The sequence below is a fragment of the Gobius niger genome (genome assembly GCF_951799975.1).
Source record: "Gobius niger genome assembly, chromosome: 2".
NCBI classification, from domain to species: Eukaryota; Metazoa; Chordata; class Actinopteri; order Gobiiformes; family Gobiidae; genus Gobius; species Gobius niger.
In genome coordinates, this window is record NC_136853.1 from 11,959,726 (window position 1) to 11,976,530 (window position 16,805).

General features: G+C 41.9%; 2 protein-coding genes across 2 annotated transcripts; both read right to left on the reverse strand.

The window, feature by feature from the left end:
- Positions 1-7,318: 7,318 nt before the first annotated feature.
- On the reverse strand, positions 7,319-10,030 carry stbd1 (starch binding domain 1). Its single transcript, XM_079552132.1, has one exon. The coding sequence runs from the start codon at positions 10,017-10,019 to the stop codon at positions 7,428-7,430; it is 2,592 nt and encodes an 863-aa protein (XP_079408258.1). The 5' UTR covers positions 10,020-10,030; the 3' UTR covers positions 7,319-7,427.
- A 401-nt stretch (positions 10,031-10,431) lies between these two features.
- On the reverse strand, positions 10,432-16,575 carry LOC306959915 (uncharacterized protein; the record flags this gene model as incomplete). The annotated part of the gene is made up of 4 exons (XM_079552170.1): positions 16,020-16,575; positions 11,750-12,045; positions 10,714-11,051; positions 10,432-10,465 (listed from the first exon to the last, which is right to left on the reverse strand). The coding sequence occupies exons 1-4, from the start codon at positions 16,558-16,560 to the stop codon at positions 10,432-10,434; spliced, it is 1,209 nt and encodes a 402-aa protein (XP_079408296.1). The 5' UTR covers positions 16,561-16,575.
- Between the last annotated feature and the right edge of the window lie 230 nt (positions 16,576-16,805).

Below are 16,805 nucleotides of genomic sequence, written 5' to 3' on the forward strand. Positions count from 1 at the left end.
TCCAGTTTTAGGGATTAACTTTTTTTTTCAAATAATTTAAAACAGACAAAGAGCAGAAGAAAACACTGTTTCACTCGCCGCGCACACCATCTCTATTGTTTTGGTAGAGTGTGGTGACGGCTTCCCAGTGCTTGATTTGTAAATGAGTAGTTTCAGGAACACTTTTGGTCTGATGTGATGGGTTTGATTGGGAACAGGCCAAAACATTTGCCGGAACACTCTCATTAAACACCATTATATCAGATGAATCTTTTGCCGGATCCTCCAAAATATTTCCTGAATCCTTTACCCTGAAAAACTGAGAATTGGGGGAATGCGTTAATTAAATCAAGCACTGCGGCTTCCACCTCTTAGGGGAAGGAAGTCCCGCCTCTCGGTGAGTGATTGGACCGATGTGGGTAAAATGGTGGAATGATAGGCTGCGAGGTGCTGTCCAGATGGTTCTTCTTTTGAACAGAAAGGAGGAGTGTCTGGCAGGCCAGGCAAGAGTTAATGGACAATGAACCAAGGATTTTCAAAATGCCTCTTCATTAAAGTTACACCGCGTAGAATTTTACCCAAAAAATAAAATTGAAATACAAGCTTTTATTTTATCACAGTTATTTTCAGCATTAAAAAATACCTTAAACAAACATGTGATTTTGCTGTGAGCGGCTCAGCTCTGCTAAGACATGACATAACTTTACCGGGAGTGGGTACGTCTCCTGCTCGTTTCCATGGAGATGTCAACTAAAGTCAGCAGAATTTGAGATTTAACAGGTTAGGTTCCCATCCAAATCCATTCTTTGATTTCTCACAGCCTTTTCTGTTGAGCTGGTCATAGGAGCATGTTTTGTAATGATGGCAACAGCATATTACAAAAAGGGTTACGCAGTGTACCTTTAAGGTTTAGAACTTGTATTTCATTAACTCCTAGCTTATAAACATTTAAACATAGTGAGTTCATTGCTAGCCCATACATGAATAACTCTTATGTGAATGTTGGCATGCCTTTTTATGGTAATGGTAAAATGGTCTCAATTTATACACAACGCTTTTCCACCTCTGCACACAGAGCACTTTTTTAAATTATCAAGTGTTCCATACGTTTAAGGGTAACAATTACTGTACAAAGTTGAGCTCGGAGACAGAAGTTATAAGTCGTCATAAATATCTGCTCCATGTTGGCATTGCTTTTTACAGACATGTCAGATTTCTCTGTCCCAGCTCAGCGCTCTTGCCCCTAAACTCTCGACCTTCTGCTGGCATGTGAGGCGGTCTGCGTTGGAGGTCGCCCATGCGCAGACAGAACTGTGGGGACTGCCCTTTTCAACATGTAAAAATAGTCCAATCGTGACTAGCTCGAAGTTATTTCAGACATTTTCATGATGTAAGGGAGGCGCGGTTGCACAGCAGTGAGGAGCACTCAGGCCTCACAACTACAATGTCCCGGGCTTCAGTCCTCTGAGTTTGCTCATGCTCCTCATTTGTGCAAAAGATCGTCAAATTCCCTTTATTACATGGATGTTTTCAAATGTTTTGGGGATTTCCTAATAAAAGAATCAAAACAATCCTTCATTTCCAAATGAACACCAACAATCACGGCTAGATTTAGGCATGACAACCTTTGTAGAGGAGGCAGTTTGAGTGCTGGGGACGACAGACTGTTGTTGTATCCTTAGGCAAGACACCTCTCCCACCTTGCCTGTGTGAATGAAACATATGAGTGAGTGTTGGATATAAGCTTACCAACAGCGGGTATGGCGCGAATGAATAATCGCTGTGAAGCACATTGAGAAATGGTAAATGGTCTCAACTTATATAGCGCTTTTCCACCTACAAGGCCCTCAAAGCGCTTTACAGCAAGGATCCACTCACCCATTCACTCTCTCATTCAGATACTGGAGGTATCTTGCCCAAGGACACAACGACAGTATGCACCTTCAGGAGGCCTGATTCGAACCCCCGACCTTCCGATCATGAGACAACCGGCCCTGTCGTGTGTGACACCGCCCAGAAACACGGATTACTCAAACTGTAGCTAAAATCTCAGTCAGTTTCACATTGAAATAGTGCCTAAGAATTAATCACTTTATAAATGGCAGCGTCGCAAAATAAGCCCCACCCAGATATTCTCGTCAAACCTCCCTGGGGTAAAGTTCAGGCTCTGCGGTGAGCGGTAAGTGTCTGTAGGGAGACACAGGGGCGTAAGCGAGAAGTATTTCACACTTGACAGTCCGACCGGCAGCAGGATGGTCACGCTGAAGATGAGCCCTTCACTAAGACAAGACCAGGAACTTCACACGCAGACATCAGCAGCAACTTTATATGAAGGGTCATTCTCCAAGCTCTTAAGGGGAGACACTACAGGCAAAACTACATTTTTTTCAGTTTTCAGGTTTTGGGCCAAATTGGTCTCTGAACATACAAGCTTTCAGCCGGAAACCAAAAATATGCCTAATCTTCACCATAACATGTTTAAATATTGCGCTGATTCAATGTTTGCCCATAGACTTATATGGGACAATTCAATTTCAAGGGCCTTTTTCTCAAAACACATTTTTCTGTCATTGTGTCAGTAGCACATAAAGATTTCAAATTTTCCAGCCTTGGACTGAACAACACTTGGAAGATTTTTTCAGAGGGATTTTTTAAATATCTAATCCCTAGCCCCATTTATTGAGTTTTGAATGTCAAAAAATAAGGCAAAAATCAAATTTTTACAAATTTTAAAACTAAACAAGAAATCCAAAATCCCCTCTGAAAAAGTCTTGGCAACTCATTTATCAATAAAATGAAACCATAAATTTGAATGTAGTTCTATCCATTATTCAGATTTTGACGCCGAAAAGATGTGAAATTTGGGGCATTTTTAGGCATAAAATAAAATGACAGAAAACTTGTAATGTCTTTTTTTTCTCACATTTATACCAGTAATCTACAGCAAAAGTTTCAAATTGATATCTGTAAAAAAAAAAGTTTCCCTATTCACCTGCAGTGTCTCGCCTTAAATAGAGACTTGGCATAGACATGAAACCAAACATTTACCTTTTATTACTGTACACCATACATGTCAGATCAAGGAGATATTTGTATTCATTTGTATTACCGTGCACCTCTCCTTCTCTCCCTGAGCGTCACAAAACACTCAGTTGCTCACAAAACATCAAGCGCACAATGTTTTGTTAAGAACAGACTGGACACTGGTGCTGCTTGGACGCACTGATGAGTCATGTGTAGGAGGAAATATTCAAAAGCACCTAAAGCAGCTGCAGTGAACCATTGTTACAGTCACATGGTCTGACTTCACCGTGTCATTACTATGTGAAACCTAAATTATTCATTAACATAAGTTAACATGATCGGAGTTTGTTGCCCATGAGTTGTTTGTTGTAACTAAACAAAGTACAACAAAGCTTAATACAATTGTAATGTGTGAAGTCTATTTAAAGGCATGCTATATAATAAAAAGTAGACAAATGAATAATTACTCTATCAAAAAAGGATTAGTCTGTTTCAGCCCCCGACCATCGCAGTTTACATTTTTGGCCCCCGCTCCAAATGTGTTTGACACCTCTGAGACTCCCACAGTGCAACTAGAGCTTCGACCAAAACAACCCCCATAAGACTAATAAAGAACGAGTCAAGCATAAAAATGTAGGACAAGCAGAAATTGAATAAGGAACCTTTTTTTTTTTTTCAAAAGAGATGATTCTAAAGGAAATTTAAAGTTTAAATTCAATAGAAATGGGATAAATGTTTAACTCAATGTGGAAAGATTAACCAAGCATTTTATTGTTACTTCTAAAGAATATTCGAAGAGGTACTTGGGTAGTACTGATGTGCTATACTGCTACTGCAAAGGTGACTCATCTTTTGGACTGTTCCAGATTTTAGCTGCATGAAACTGAAGTGTTTAGTCCTGACTCTGGGACCAGTCGGAGACCACTTTTAGGTTACAGTAGTTGAATAGTAAAATGCTTTGGGTTTCTGTTCAGAATGAGAATGATGTGTGTACCCTACCACATTCCACTTTTCATGACTTTATCCTCCACGTACACGCAACATTGAGGAGTGATCGACGACACTCTGTTTTATTAATGATTAGTGATGTGTTTGTTAAGCTAAATACAGCGTAATCTCAAATGCAAACTCTTTACTGAAAAACATACTAAAAATGTACTTTTATTTGAAAATAAAAAAATAAAAATACTTTTCAGTTTCAGTGCACCTTTCATAACAATACAGTCATATGTCATGAAAGGCTTTGTATTGTGTAACAGATTAAATTCTTCAAACCGTGCACTTACAGATGACACTGATTTCTTTTTCATTGAATAAATGCTTTTGGCGCCTGTGAGACCAACAACACAGCGTTAAGTGTTCAGCTCATGTGGCTTAACTGTTTCGATGCTGAGACTGTGCACCGAAGAGGGCAGTACAAAGAGAGCGAGAGTGCCGTCAACTGAGCCCTGAGTCTAAATAAAGGATTTGCATTTAACCTTCAAACGCGTGCCAGTGCCAGCTGCCACATTAGCAAAATGAACTGAAGTGAGAAAGTGAAAACTCGACCTACTGGCCATATTAACAAACGCTCACTGTCTAATCCAGCCAGGTTATTTTTGTCTTAAAAGGCAAACAGGCAGAAGTCCCTTGACCTTGTGTTTGGCAATGATAACCTATAAGTGAGCAGAGTCCAGTTGTGTTGACCTCAAACAGAGTGGGTCAGTTTGGTCAACGGTACACGGCATGGAGTGATGTTTGAAATATAGGAGCTCCATGTAAGTATGTGTTTCAGTGAATGTCGAAGCCTTCCAAATGTAGAAGTGCAGCCCTATCATGTTTCACACGCATGTGTGGAGCATGTGACGTGCTAATAGGGCAATATGGGGAGGCTGCTGCCTTCGCTAGATCCTCTTGTTAATATTGGATAATTAAGAACAATGTGTCACTACTTATGCAAATTAAACATTCACAAAACAACGTTTAATTCTCTCTGTTCTTTTGATTTACATGATTTTCTACACCACATGGCATTTCTATGGACCCCATCCTCTCATGTAGCTCGAGAGCAGAGCAAGTTCCCATGACCAAACTTTTACTTTTGTGTAAATCTCATTTGGATCTCGATTGAGACAAACTATGTCTAACAGTAGATAGGACAATAAAGTTACAACAGCATTATTGAACATATAATGCATAACAAAGGCCATACCACCTTTGCTCTGCCCGTCCCCGTCAGATCTTGGAAGCTAAGCAGGGAAGGGCTTGACTGGTACTTGGATGGGAGACCATTTGGAAACACGAGGAATCCTGGGTGTGAGTGAGTGGTTTGTGGTTGTCGGAGAGAGCGATGGCACAGACTGGTTGCCTCACCTCCGTCAGTCTACCCCAGGGCAGCTGGTATACAGGCTTGTAAAGCGCAATGTAAGCCAATATTATTATTAGTCATTAACTTTGGGAGTTTATGAATGGATCTTAGAAATTTCAATTTGTGACTTCATTGTGTTTTTATAGTCTCCCAGCTTTGGAATTCTTTCAATCTTTCCATGAGACATTTTACCTCAGGGAACACTGAACACCATTTTCCATGAGTTCCAAAATGGATTTCCTACACAACCACCGACAACTAAATTGCATCCTCTTTGGTCGCAACTGTTTCACCTTTAGCACACAACCCCACATAGCTGGCACATGCATGAGCACGCGCCTCTCTGTCCCTGCATGGGCTGCCCCGTTGCCAGCTTGACACAAGCAAGGACAAGCTCACCCATAAACAACAGTCACGCACCAAGTGAATGCCCCAAACATACTGAGAGAGAAGATTGGGTTTAAAAATTAAGTTTACAGTCATATTTAGACTGCATTGAAACGCACTGTAATGTAAATGTGAATTATTTTAATGTATTTTTGCTATTTTTTTCTTTAACAACCCTTTTAGGGACATTGCAAATGAGTCATGGCTATTAAATGTTGAACTCTTACATGTCAAATGTACAAACTTGTCTCGTAACGTGACACACTGCAGGCAGGCTCATCTTTTTTGTTTTCCGATTTCAGTTTTGAGCCATATTGGCTTCAAACGATGTATCCACTACAATTAGTAATCTTAATGCACATAACAGCACATTCAGTCGCTGATCCCACTAAAAGAGCAATTTTAGGGAGTTTTATGCAGAAAAAGCCAATAAAATATAACAGACATCACATACACATTTGTCAGTAAAGCCAGTTCCAAAGGCATGGCTCATTTTTTGTCCTTATTCACCTGCAGTGTCTGGTCTTAAGTAAATTATTCATGTATGTTTAAAAACAAGTGTCACTGCACATTACTTACACCGAGAGAACAATTGTTAACAAGGCGTGAGTAATATGCGTGAGACGTGACTGTTACATAACCGTTTAAAAATGCACTTGCAAAGTTCGTCCATAGCAGAACAACAGTATCAAAGTCAAATATTTAGCTTGTAAAATAGATAGTCAAATTCACTTCATTCAAAATTAGCTTTATTGCATCTTTGCATAATCCAGGCAGTTTTGAAACAACTCTACATATAAAAACAATAATCAGGTAAGACATTCAGTACAATGTGCACAATGACAAAAATACAAAAGCTTTAGTCGTTGGTTTTATAGAATATATAGTGAAAGGCACCATTATATTGACACAATATAGGGACATTTTCTCATGCAAAGGTGCCATGAGATTGAAGCAGCTTGCGTCACAGCTGAGGGGTAAACACAATGACACCTGATAAAGTGTAAGACAGTTATTGCTGGGCTTATTGCTGCGTTAAAAGTGAACAATGTGCACACTGATATACTGTTACTAGGTATTCAAGCAGCATCGGTAGAATTGACAAGAACACATTGCATTCAATCGTTAATTACACTGTACAAATGGTGGCCGTCCCTCTCCGATACACAATGATTAAAAAGTTGGTTTCTAAAATACAATTCGTTGCATGTTTCAGCTCTAACAGGTCATTCCAGGACATAATTTATACTTAACATAGTACAGTTGTGCAAAGTGACCTATTGACAGCCTTCTGCAAGACACAATAAAGTTATTTAAAATCGCAAGCTGGCATGGAAAGGTAAGGTGGCATATGCTCCGTAGTTATAGTCAAATGTACAAATCTGGTAACTGTAAGAATTGTGGATGAAGTGGTAATAACAAACAATAGATTTTAGATAAAGATACTGTAAAGGAGATGAAATATCACATTGTCATAGTGCATCAAATAAGCAGTAAAGTTTGGTATTGTTAATTACTTTACAGATTAGGTTTCTCCATCAACAGCCCCGTTATCACCTAGGCGTCAACACTGCTACAGCTGCAGATCCATTGTGTATTCAGAACATTGCCAAGCCATATTCACATTCAGTCAGGAGAAAATAACTGCATTTTATAGACATCACTCCGTTTAGTCACTACTCGCATGTCCCTACAAGATTCCCCACCACTTGTGCACCAGCAGGTCGTCTCCGTAGCCCGTGTCCAGCAGTCGGTTTCCGCACTCCTCCCAGCGGCACACCTCCCCCTTCTCCAAAACCACAAACTTCCACTCCACGTGGCTCTCGGCGGGCAGGCCGACCACGCAGGTCCAATATCCGTCCTTCGTCTTTTCTAGCGAGACGACGCTCCTCCATGCCCCCAATTCCGGCTGATCTCCAGTCACCGCAACGGTCTGGTGAGGGGACAGTGTGACGTAGTGAACGCGGAAAGTTACGTTGACGTTCTGGGGCATGGGTTGGACGGCCAAGACCTTTTTGGCACTTTCCGCGCTCTCCTCCAGACTTGATGCTTGTGGCTCGCTTTCAATGTCCTTTGCCTCCTTGCTACTAGTCAAATCTTTAGAAAAACTAGCCGCGGTCATCCATGGAAGGACTTGATAGTTCCCTTCGGTGATCCATTCGTTATGGTCCATAGTGGCTTCCATAATACTGATCTCGGTCTTTTCCGAGTCAACTTTCTCCCTGCTCTCCTTGTTGGCGACACATGCTTGTTCAGTCTTCTCAAAATGTTTCACCGTTTCCTGTGCCGTGCCCTCGCTTGTAATCTTAATATTATCCGCAGCATGCGTCATGAATTCTTCCGTGGCTTTATGGTAGCCATCTTCAATCTCGCTTCCAAACGAATCCTCATTGCTCATCAACAATTCATTGGCCATTTCTTCGAGAGCAAAAATTTGAGGATAACTGGGGGATTCTGGTCCGGTTTCCATGGCACTCGACTCTTCCTCGGTGACTTGGACAAACCCATTACTTGTAAAAACAGTATGAGAAACAGTTCCCTCAGCATAGACTTGGCAAGTTGTGAGCACGTCTTGGCCAATTACCTTGCTAGATTCCTCCTTCTCGGGGCTAACGGCCATGCTGGAAATCCCACTTTCTAAACTAGGGGTATCTCTTTGCTCGACTTGCTTAGGTGCCTCCACAGATGCGCCGCAGTTCTGAGGGATATCTAGTGCGACGCGACTTGTCAAATCCAATGGCTTTCCAGTTTTGGTAAGTAGCTTTTCTTCGGTGGTCATTTCTTCGATTACGGTTTGAGCTGTGTCACTGGTACTCGCCACTACATCAGCACGAGGGTCCTCATTAGCAACATTTCTATCCATGGGATCTTGGCAAGAAAAACTTCTATAGGAGGTTAGCTCTGAATAAGAAGTTTCGCCTTCAACATCTTCACAGTCTGACATTTCAGTAGTAGAAACGCTAGCCTCTGCAGTCCTGCATACTATAACCACTTTGCTTCTTTTTACAGTTGAATTATTGCTGGTGTCAAAAAGCATTTCTGGCTCATTTTGTTCACCCTGTTCATCATTGAGAGTCGCTGGGTTTTCTGAGACTTCTGCTTTGATGCCAGATGGAATTTCTGATACACCATTGCCGTGTTGTAATACATTTCCAAACTCACACTCGCCATTGTCGATAAGCACTTGTGATTCATTCTGCTCACTTTGTTGCTCAAACTGACAGGATGTTGTGACACTTTCTACAATTCCCTCATTGCTCGACTGAATTTTTTTTTCATCATCCACTTTCTCAATGTCGCTAATCTCTGTGCAAGAAACAGCTGATGTTCCTTCTCGCATCTGAGTGGCCATATTGGAACAATCAGCCTCGACACACGTTTCTCGTTCAACAACATTCACTATTGATTCATTGGAAAAGTTGTCATGAACGGTACTATTAATGTTCAGGATTGGTTGTACAACAAGTTCACAAAGTTGTGCAACACATTTTTTTTGTTCCAGTTGTGTGGATTGAACTTCTACGGCAGTTTCCAGCGCCAAATGTGCATCTTCAGATACAGAGATTTCTTTAACATTTTTATCAGTTTCCAAATGTTCAGCACTTTCTTCCACTAAGCAGTTGGCGTCTTGGGGATTGGGCACAGCCTCAGCCACCGGTATATTGCTACAATCATTAGGAGTTGCATTTGGATAATTGTTTTCTGAAACATCACTAATTACGTCATCTTCCACTTTTGTAATATTGTTTAGGCAAGAAACTGAATTAACATTGTCCTCTGTTGATTGAGATGAAATATTGGAGCCAGAAATTACTTCCATCTCTACTACTTCTTGACAGGTCAAGTTGTCAGGAGCAATACTAGCCTTATCCTGGTTAAACTCTGAACATTTGTTTACTTCCAATTGCATAGGCCTTTCTTCTAAGGCAGTTTGCTTGACATCCTTGTAAACTTCAGCCACCATTCGCTCCACCATGCTTTCTATTTTATCCCTTGTAGATGCTGAAATGTAAGTTGCATCCATACTCTCATCTTTTTGACAAGTTATGTTACTTGTATTTTCTGATATCTGGGATGGTATTGTGGGTGCAAGAATGGTTTCAGTATCCATTTCTGGAGCCCCCTCAAGCGGTTTCGGATCATTTGTTTGCACTGTTGTGTCAGTAACTGTGGAGATTACTTCCACATCAGCGGCAAGACCTGACGGACGGGTTTCTTCTGTCTTTATCTCGTGAAGTTGACTTTGAGAAGTAGGAGGATGTACTAAACATTGTTCATGCATCAAATCAACATTTGAACTCTGACCTTCTTTCTGATCTGCAATCTTCAAAGCATTTTCTTTGCAGATGGGCAGAGTCTGTTCTTCCTCACAGATGTCATCTTTTTGATCACTTAAATTGTCAATCTGAGATTCATAACCATTTTCAGCTTGGGGCAAAATCTCTTGACATTGATTATTCTGCACTGCTGATGTATTCTCTGAAAATAATGGCGTTTCTATCTCTACTCTTTCTGTCATTTCCTGGTGATTCAAACCTTTGCCTTCTGTCACATCAAGAGAATGAGACCCCGCCTCTAAATGTGAGACTTTTTTATTGTCATCAGAAGTTGCTTTGGGACACTCCGTGTTTACAAGTCCAATGTTTTCATGGTTGGAAATTTTGTTGGCATCAGATTCAAAATGTGATAGCTCATCAGGACAAAGTCCAGTCTTGTCGATCTCTGTATCTGAAGTTGGAGGCATCAAAGGTTCACTTTGTTGTTGACAATTTGAGGACAAGTGTGCAACAACATTGACATCAACAGAGGACGCCAGGCTGAAATCATCCTTTGTATCATCAAGTTTAAGGGGTTCACTTTCACGTGTTTCAGTGTGGCTAGCCTCAACCAAGTCTTCCTCCATTACCTCAGGGGAAGTTGTAGAAGCAGTGATTTCTTTGCACAGTACGTCTACTTTTTGCTCAATATTTGAATACGGCATAGCAGCAGGTTTGTCGCATTGTACAGGCAAGATTTGCTGCACCCCGTTGTGTACCTGCTGTATTGTAACTTCCTCATCTATGTGAGGAGCTGACGGGATTTCCTCTGGCTTCAAAACGGGGACAATGCTGTTCGTAAGCTCATGTTCCTGTTGGTTAATACTGGTCCCCTCTGCATTTTTTTTGTGGTCTTCTACACCGAGTGTGGGGGTTGGGGCGGAGCACAACTGGCTGTTAAAGGTGAACTGCACAGTCTCCTCTTCTTGTGCGCACTCCTCTTCAGAGACATCCTCAGCTGTGGAGGTGATGTCTTCACTGGAGTCTGCTTCGATCACCTAAAAGGAACAAAGGAGAGGGGATAGGTGCCCGATTAATACCTTGAATCAAAGTTTAATCTCCAATTTTAATGACACATTCGAGAAGCTTCACACGCAATCTCAAACATTTATGTAAAAACATTATGAACAAATTACATTAAAACATTAAAAAGGAGTTTAAAAAAATTAAAGTTATGTATTTTCCTCCCCCTACATGTTCCAGCCATGTCTTAACGTGTAGAATGAGCTCAGACCTGTTCATCACAACTGCCTCTAAAATCCTGCACTGCAGTTACGCATAAGACCTGAAGTGGCAGTTATGAGTATAAAATGTCCAACTTGCATCTAGTCTCTTTAAGTATACATTTAAGTATTAAGTATTACATTTACAAAAGGCGAACTATGCGTCAAAAGGTTATAAAAGTACATTTGTACAAGGCTTTACACACTATCGGAAAGTGCTTCACAGTACACAGAGTTCTGCTTCTTGACAACCTGCTGGATGAAGCTATTCTAACCTACTTCAAAATGCACAATATCTGAACAATAGCAACGCTGTACTTTAAAACGTGGTCCAATTTGCCAATTTAGAGTTGTTGCTTTTAAAATGTGTTTCTTGAAATGTAGACAATACAATGTAGGCCTACAATCCTGCTTTTACATCACTGACATTACAAAAAAATAATAAGTCTCTTTTGTGAGCATGAAGTGCTTACCTTCTCTTTTTCTTCATAGCCAACATCATTTCTCAGCCCAGGCTCCTTAGCGCCACAGACCTCTTCTGTCACATCTTCAGTTGACGGATGAGAGTCGTTCCTTTCAGAGTTGTATCTGGTCTCTTCTGCATGACCCTCTGTAGTCTTGGGGGAACAACGTTGCCAGAAAAATGAATACGACGCTTTGTCGACTGCAGCGTCTCCATCAGGTAGTTCCTCTTTGTATGGGTTTCTCTCTGGGGCAGACCTCCGTTGTCTGACATGTGCGTGGTAAGCGTGCTCCTCATCACTTACATCTGTAAGACAAGAAAGGAAATGATTAATGGACCATAGTCATTTACATACAGTATATACATTTATTCAAGTTAGGATACATCGATATTATATATTCATGAGAATTGCCACTCACTATAAAGATGTCTAGACAACAGACAGCACATTTTCAAATCAAATATTGATTGTACTGCAGACAACATCCAGTATTACATTTGATAAATTATTTGGATAATTGCCTTGAGAGGAAAAAAACAAAATTGAGACAATCCCACATGGTAGAACTTATTCTTAAACCAGTTTGCATTAAACATGAAAGAGCACAGAAGATGATGGATGGATGGGCTCTCTGAGCTCTCTCTGATCTAATAACTATAGCCAAAATCCCAGCACCGGTCCCCCATCAAGTCAAGAGCTAGTGCAAATCTTCAAGCTCAGTGAATATCTGTTTTGTATCAATATGGAGAGTGAGGTAACCGAGTTTGAGCTGTGAGGGCCTTTTAAAACCTTTCAGAGCACATATTTTCTTTACCACTTTAAACACAAATCAAACACAAGGCCATATTAGTTTTAGTACTGGAGGGGTTCGGAAAGCAATATGAACTCCCAGACACAGGGCGAGCTTGCACAAGTGAAGCAAGCACGGGCTATGGATTCTCGCAATAGATAACTTAACAGATAAACATGTTTGTTTCACTCATTGCACAACAGGTATTAAAAAGGAATTTGCACTTAAAAACTTAAAGCTCCCTTTAATAAAAAATAATTTTAAGTTTAAAAAATGATGATTCAAGACTTTAGATCATGCCTGGAGCAAACCAGTGTGCCTGTGCGTGTCTTCAACACTAAACAAAGAACCATTGTCAGTCCTGCCAGCAAATACGTCAACAATATTGTAGTTTACACACACAGAACAACCAGGTACATCTCGAAGTTTCAACTCTAACCTACTTATGCAATGCCTCTGAGCAATGTCTGTTTCCATGGCGACAGTGAAGAGCATGTCTATAGTTGCAGCATGTAACTGCTTAGAGTTTTGCTATTGTTGTTGCTGTTGTTGTTGTTGTTGTTGTGGGAGAACAGATCCGTTATGCTCCACTTAACTTTCAATGGAAGGTGAAGTGAGGTGACCAAACAGTAACACAAATGTTGCCTGTCCAGCCAGATGCTCCCGTTTTCTGTTCAAAAGAAGAACCGTCTGGACATCGCAACTGATACTGTTTTCCTCTGCTCTTTCGTCTGTTTTAACTCATTTGGAAAATATAAAATCTCTAAAACCGGTGCCAGAAACGTTCCTCGTGAATAAAAAAAATAATGTTTTTGTGGCTTGTTCCCTCATCATATCCAGTGTTTCTCCAATTGGTTGATCCCGTCTGTCAATAATGCTCACCGGGAAATCTGAGCTCACACACACTCCCAGACTACATACATACAGTATGTGTATGTAGAAAAAGATGCAGGAGCAAAGGTAATGCAAAAAGCTCTTATTTCTGCTTTTATAACATTTTGCAAAACATTTTTTCACTTTGTTACAATGGGGTATTATGTGTAGACTGATTTTTTTTTTTTCATTGAATTCATTTTGGAGTGAGGCAGTAACATAAAATGTGGGACTAGTGTATGGGTGTCAATCCTTTCCAGATGCACTGTATACAACTTCACCTCAGAAGCCACAATAAAACGCAAAATGACTGAGAACCGCCAATTGAAGCCAAGACTTCAGTTCAGTTTGTCCTAATTTGGTTCCTGTTTTGTTTTTACTTTTTGTTTTAGCTCATAATTTGACAAAAGTTGCTGAAATAAACTTTGTTCAAATTCAATGGAACGCACAAAGTTGAAAATGCAGTAAAATAGCCACAGCTGCCAATCTGTCATCACACACGCCACAGTCAAACAAGGGTGAAGTCGGGTGAAGTGCCTTGCCAAGGACTGGGCACCTCCACCATCTGAGCCACTTCCAAGGCGATAACTTCCTCAAACATTGCATTTTCCCCCCCTCCATAACGTGCAGTCCTAATGAACATCACATCTCCCATCAGCGCAGACTGAGACACCCTCAGGAATACCAACTAACTCACGAGCAGCCCCTGTCAACACCGTATAATGTTCCGACTGGAAATGTTTTTATGTTGTGTCCATCAATACCTAGCAACATTTTGTGGCTGTAGCTTCATGCATATCTGTTTACAGGACAGGTTGGCTTACAGACTAAAGGCCGTTGACTGTAGGTCTATACTGCAAGAGGCCCAAATGGAACAGAGCCATGTTGTGATATTTTTATCCCAAAGAGAGGCAGTAACATTGGAGCCGACAGGTCGCTGGAAATAGCATTTACTCGGCTACTACAAATGAATGACTTTACTTCAAACAAATGAAAATCTGCATCTTAATGAATATTCTGGGTTATATGACGTGTTAAACAAAGTCTTTGAAAGTGGACCGATTGTCATTTAATCTCTTAACCCCCACTGAACTGAGCATATTCTCTCCAGTTTGGCTTTACCCACATCTAAAAGATTCTTTATAAAAAGTTTCAACACAGCGACAAAGAGCTGAGAACGAGGATGAAAATGCAACACAAAAGCGACCAAAACACTGCGAAAAAGCGAGGAAAAAGTGACACAAATTCCACAAAAGAGCAGCTGAAAAGTCACAAAAACGCAACAAAAAAGTGACAAAAGAGCAATAGACAAAAAAAAAAAAAAAAAAAACGTGACAACACTGGCCTGTAGGCTGTGACCTTATGGATCTGGGTAAAGCTGAACAGGAGAACCACCGAGTGTGGAGTGAATGTACAATTGTCTCATGTAAAGCGCTTTGTGACTATATGTCTGTGAAAGGCGCTATATAAATAAAGATCTTCTTCTTCTTCTAGAAAATGTGCCCTGTCCGAAAACTTGACCAACCATTGAGCAGGGGTTGAAAAATAAAATTTGGTTCAGGCAAGACTAGAGTCCACTGACCTTAAGGTGAGGGCCAATGGTTGCATATGTCTCTCTAATCAACTGGGTTAGAGATTAGACTAATGGCACCACTCGGCTAAGGCGGGGGTTAAGAGGTTAACCTTGTGGCAGAGCCGGTGCTGGCCCTTCTGGGGCCCTAAGCAAAAATCCACACGGGGGCCCTACAGTTCACATCCCATGGTTATTCAACGAAGAGCGAAACCATTTACAGTTTAACTGTGCAGTCGAGCAGGGCAGAAGGTGAACATAATGACCTCAATTCAGGCCCTGTCCCTCTGTGTGAGAACCACTAACCACTAAGCCACTGTGAGACTTTATTTAGGACGACTGCTAGTCCATTTCACTACTTTTTAAAAATGGTAAATGGCAAATGGTCACATTCTCTCGCCTCTGGTCCCTGACCCACAGTTTGGGAACCGCTGATTTTAACTGACACCTGACGGTTATTTCTGTCTGACCACTGAGGATTAGCCTGAGTGTGAGTAGCTCAACTCGTTTTAGACTGTGCACATTCAGAGAACCAGAGTTACTGTAGTAACTGCGCGCATGAGAACCGTGTGGATTCAGCTCATCTGAGAGACAAATGGGCCCCGTAACAACGCGTCGATATATCAGGGAAACAACACCGTAGTCTGACTGAGATGCGGGGCCCTTGTGGCTGTGGGGGCCCTACGCACCTTGCATAGTTTGCCTATAGGAAAAACTGCCTCTGCCTTGTAGTCAAAGCAAATGTTGGGCCCAAATGTTGTTGATTTAAGCTTTTCCCTTTGAAGCCTATTTTTACCCCTGACATTCTGGGAAGGCGACCCATGTTCCAAGCAACATTCGTCTTTGCTTTTTGTTGTTTGTTTTCAGTTTTAAAAAAAGGACCATTTGCGGTCGATGAGCTACAGCGTGTCCGCGTTTAATCCGTTTAATCACCGTCCACCTGCTGGCTGTGCGTTCCTCAGCTGTGTGGAATAACTAATCAGCAGCTACGCGGTCTTAAATCAACTTCCCCCACAGAAATGCACCAAATCTCATCTTTTATTTACCCGTTGACTCTCTCCGTGAAACCTCCTCTGCTGCTGCCGCGCGCGGTTCTTCCTCTGCCCCCTGGCCGAGTCCTGCGTCTCTGTGCCCCGCGTGGCTGTCACGACGGTCGGCCCCCTCTTCCCTCCTCCTCCGCCGCTTCTCCCGCATGTTCCTGAACATGACGAAGCCCGCCAGCGAACATCCAATGACCACCAGCGTCACGAGCACCGCGGGGCCATGGCGCGCGATCAGGCAGAACAACGACGCCAGGTCTATCCTCCTCTCCATGGCCACGGTCTTCTTCAGCGGCATTGTCGGCGGCTCTGTCCCGTGGACGTGCGTGGGAATGTGTCGGGCTTGGACTGGAGGGGTGGGGGGCAGAAGGAGGGTGGAAGATGCGGCTTCTCTGGACTCCCCACTCGGCCTCCACGGATCCGCTTTGAGGAGAGAGGAGTGACGGACTGACCTCTTGTTGCTGCGCAAAGCTGCTGTGCTGCAAAGGAGCGCAGGTGCACGAGGGTGATTGGCTGTGGGAGGATCACGGGGGCAGCGCTCATTCATAAAGAAGGACGAAAACAGAGAGAGAAACGCACGGTTTGTTTAACAACAATTCTTCTAGGTGTTAAAATTGGCTATTGCAGAGGAGGATTTCTGATTGTATCGTAGTATTTTACATATAAATTAAGATTCTCAGTTGGGTCTCGGTTTATCATCCTGGTGATGGTGAGTCCCGACGCCATAACGGTACTAAGTAATAGTGATGCGCGGGTTGCGGGTTCCACCGCGGGCCCCGCGGTCTGCCCGCG

Excerpts from the sequence above, each read along its gene's own strand:
- stbd1 (XM_079552132.1), bottom strand. The coding sequence starts at position 10,019 with ATGCATGAACAATGTTTAGTACATCCTCCTACTTCTCAAAGTCAACTT.